The sequence below is a fragment of the Cucurbita maxima genome, unplaced genomic scaffold (genome assembly GCF_002738345.1).
Source record: "Cucurbita maxima cultivar Rimu unplaced genomic scaffold, Cmax_1.0 Cma_Scf00027, whole genome shotgun sequence".
Lineage (NCBI taxonomy): Eukaryota > Viridiplantae > Streptophyta > Magnoliopsida > Cucurbitales > Cucurbitaceae > Cucurbita > Cucurbita maxima.
This window is the reverse complement of record NW_019272043.1, coordinates 95,788-98,950: the sequence shown is the minus strand read 5'-3', so window position 1 is coordinate 98,950 and position 3,163 is coordinate 95,788. Positions and strand designations below refer to the sequence as shown.

Sequence of the window (3,163 nt, the reverse complement as noted above, 5' to 3'; positions counted from 1 at the left end):
TTTAGTAGACGCATTTTCTAATAACGGTGTGAAAATCTTTCCTTAGTAGACGCGTTTTCTAATAAGGGCGTGAAAACCTCTCCCTAGTAGACGCGTTTTCTACTAAGGGTGTGAAAATCTCTCCTTAGTAGCGTGTTTTCTAATAAGGATGTGAAAACCTCTCTCTAGTAGACGCGTTTTCTAATAAGGGTGTGAAAAACTCTCCCTAATAGACGGGTTTTCTAATAAGGGTGTGAAAACCTCTCCCTAATAGACGCGTTTTCTAATAACCCTAGTAGATCCATTTTCTAATAACCCTAGTAGACGTGTTTTCTAATAAGAGTGTGAAAACCTCTCCCTAGTAGACGTGTTTTCTAATAAGAGTGTGAAAACCTCTCCCTAGTAGACGCGATATAAAACCGTGAGGTTGACGATGATACATAATGAGCCAAAGCGGACAATATCGGTTAGCGGTGGGATTGTGCTATTACACTATAGCTGGAATAGCCTCCATTGAAACAGACAACATCGTTTCTCAGTAGTTCCTTCTCGGTGTTCCTCCTACCTCGCACCATATACCTTCTTTCTCAACATTTACGGCTTCCGTTTCCACACACAATTCTTCATCTACATTGACTGCATATAAAGCATTAGCAAATGTCAGAGGCCTATTTCAGAAAGTGGGATGTTCCTTTTTTCATCCAATTATATGATACCGACAGAACTATGATCTTTAATTACGTCTAACTAACTTTCTAGGCAATACATTTCTAGTCATGCAATTACGTTCAATATAAGCTCATATACAAAAGAGAACTATCATACTTGCAAGTCAAACTTTGTTGCAAGAAGTAAACGCTTGCTGCAATTGTTCAGTCTTCGACCAAGATTCCATAGAGAGAGTGAGAGAGGCTAAGCCTACATGGTTAGAAATTACGACTCTCCACAATGGTATGATATTAGCTACTTTGAGCATAAGATCTCATGGCTTTGCTTTGAGCTTCCCCAAAAGGCCTCATTCTAATGACGATGTATTCCTTACTTATAAACTCATGATCCTTATCTAAATTAGTCAATGTGGGACTCCCTCCCAACAATCCCCAACAATCCTCAACAATCCTCCCCTTGAACAAAGTACACCATAGAGCCTCCCATAAGGTCTATGTAGCTCTCGAACAGTCTCCCCTTAATCGAGCCTCGACTCCTTCTCTAGAGCTCTCGAACAAAGTACACTCTTTGTTCAACACTTTAGTCACTCTTGACTACACCTTTGAGGCTTGCCATTCTTTGTTTGACATTTGAGGAAATTAACCTAGCTAAGTTAAGGGTATGGCTCTTTGATACCATGTAGGTATAATATTGTCCACTTTGAGCCTAAGAAACCCTCCCAAGAATCCTCTCCAACAATCCTCCTAAGAAACCCTCCCAAGAATCCTCTCCAACAATCCTCCTAAGAAACCCTCCCAAGAATCCTCTCCAACAATCCTCCACATATATAATGAGACATTTTGAACTGGTGGAGCAATTTTCAAGAGAACTAACTCTATTATGTCTACAATTCTTGCATAGAAGGACCAAGAAGAGCTGGAAGAACATGTCGCTGGCAAACAACATTGTCTTAATCATTCAATTATTTGTTTCTGACATTCCCATTAGTATATTAAGGAAAAGCTAAAGATCAATAAGATGAATTTTCGTGGAGGACAATATGGATCGAAAACTCACAACCCAGCTAGATACTTATTCAAATGTTAAGAATATAAACAAAAGATTACATATACTCTACCTAATCAGCTTAAATTTGAGTTAAACAATAATTCAGCTTTCAAACTCCTATCATTCAACAGTGTTTATTTGTGTAATTGTAGTAATTCCTGAAAGATACATGTATTTGAGCAATTTCAAGTTGAAATTAATAGGAAGAACATGATTGTGATTATACCCCTAGCTAGTCCATGTTCGTTGTACGTGAAGAACAATTAGAAATTATCCAAATAACAAATAAACAGCGTACATTATATCTTCGTTGCAGGATTTTCGCGGCACTGTTCTGGACTCCATCCCGTAACTGTGCGCTCTTCAATGGAGTAACTGTCCAAACACGAAGGAGAAACAGAACGGTTTCCATTGCTATTGACAGTAAGAACTAGCAGAGTTTTTGCAACGCTTCCACAAAGCCGAATTGTGCAAAGAAAATCAGACCAAACTCTCAATCTCCCATTTTCATTACTTCCTTCTCCTTCGGACAACACAAGCACAGCAAATTCAGAGTGGACGAGAGCCGGATGGTGACGGTAAGCAACAAAATCAACTCCGTATTGAGATCCAGGTCTCACAACCCAATTCTTCATCCGAAGATTTTGATAAGCCTTGTAAAACTCAGGGAATGTAGCGTTTTGCGACTTCATATAATGCCAGAGTTCTTCGAAATTCGTTTCACAATCCTGTCCATCCACAATTTTAAGGCAATTCAAATGATAACACAAGTAAAAAGCCTCCTCCATGCCGAATTGAAACCATTGCTTATCCTTCTCGGCGGAAACAATTGGTCGACCGAAACAAGCGCGATTAAGAAGTTCGGCTTGTTCTTCATCCGCTTGATAAAGTACACTACAACTAGATAGTAATCCTTGAGCGTCAGATTGTATTAGAGAAGACTGGAGCTGACATACAATCTTCGACATGGGATCTGCTAGAGCTTTGGCTTCCGAACCCTTCCCTTTCCATCTCGGCCCCATTTACGCCGGCCTGAGAGAGTTGAAACGGTGAAATCGAGGGTTTAAGATTGAATCTATGCCTTCGAATGTCGACTAACAAGAACTGATTTTGTTCGATTTTATCCGTTTAGAAGAGGTAAGAGAGATCGATGAAGTTTGAGAGAATACCTAAGACCTTGAGAATGGAAGAAGATTTGCGGAGCAAGAGATGAAGAATGGAGCAACAATTTTTGTTCTTCTTAATTTAAATAATATCTATTTATATTAACTTTTAAGTTTATCAGGATTTTTTTTTTTTTTTACTTACTTAAACCAACTTCTACCGGATGATATTATCTCTTTCCACTTTCTTTTTTCGTGTTTCCCCTCAACGTTTTAATGTTTTAAAAAACGTATGTATGTTTCTACACTCTTATAAAAAATGTTTCGTTCTCCTCTCCAACTAATGTGGGTATCTCACAATCTAC

At 38.7% G+C, this 3,163-nt stretch overlaps 1 protein-coding gene across 2 annotated transcripts; it reads right to left on the bottom strand.

Moving 5' to 3' along the window:
• Positions 1-420: 420 nt before the first annotated feature.
• LOC111499907 (tRNA-splicing endonuclease subunit Sen2-1-like) lies at positions 421-2,909 on the bottom strand. 2 transcript variants are annotated; one of them, XM_023151632.1, is made up of 2 exons: positions 1,994-2,909; positions 421-615 (listed from the first exon to the last, which is right to left on the bottom strand). In XM_023151632.1, the coding sequence occupies exon 1, from the start codon at positions 2,715-2,717 to the stop codon at positions 1,995-1,997; it is 723 nt and encodes a 240-aa protein (XP_023007400.1). In that variant the 5' UTR covers positions 2,718-2,909; the 3' UTR covers positions 421-615; position 1,994. The 2 variants fall into 2 exon arrangements, with proteins under 2 accessions (XP_023007400.1, XP_023007399.1); XM_023151631.1 differs by having other exon boundaries at positions 2,001-2,909.
• Positions 2,910-3,163: the final 254 nt, after the last annotated feature.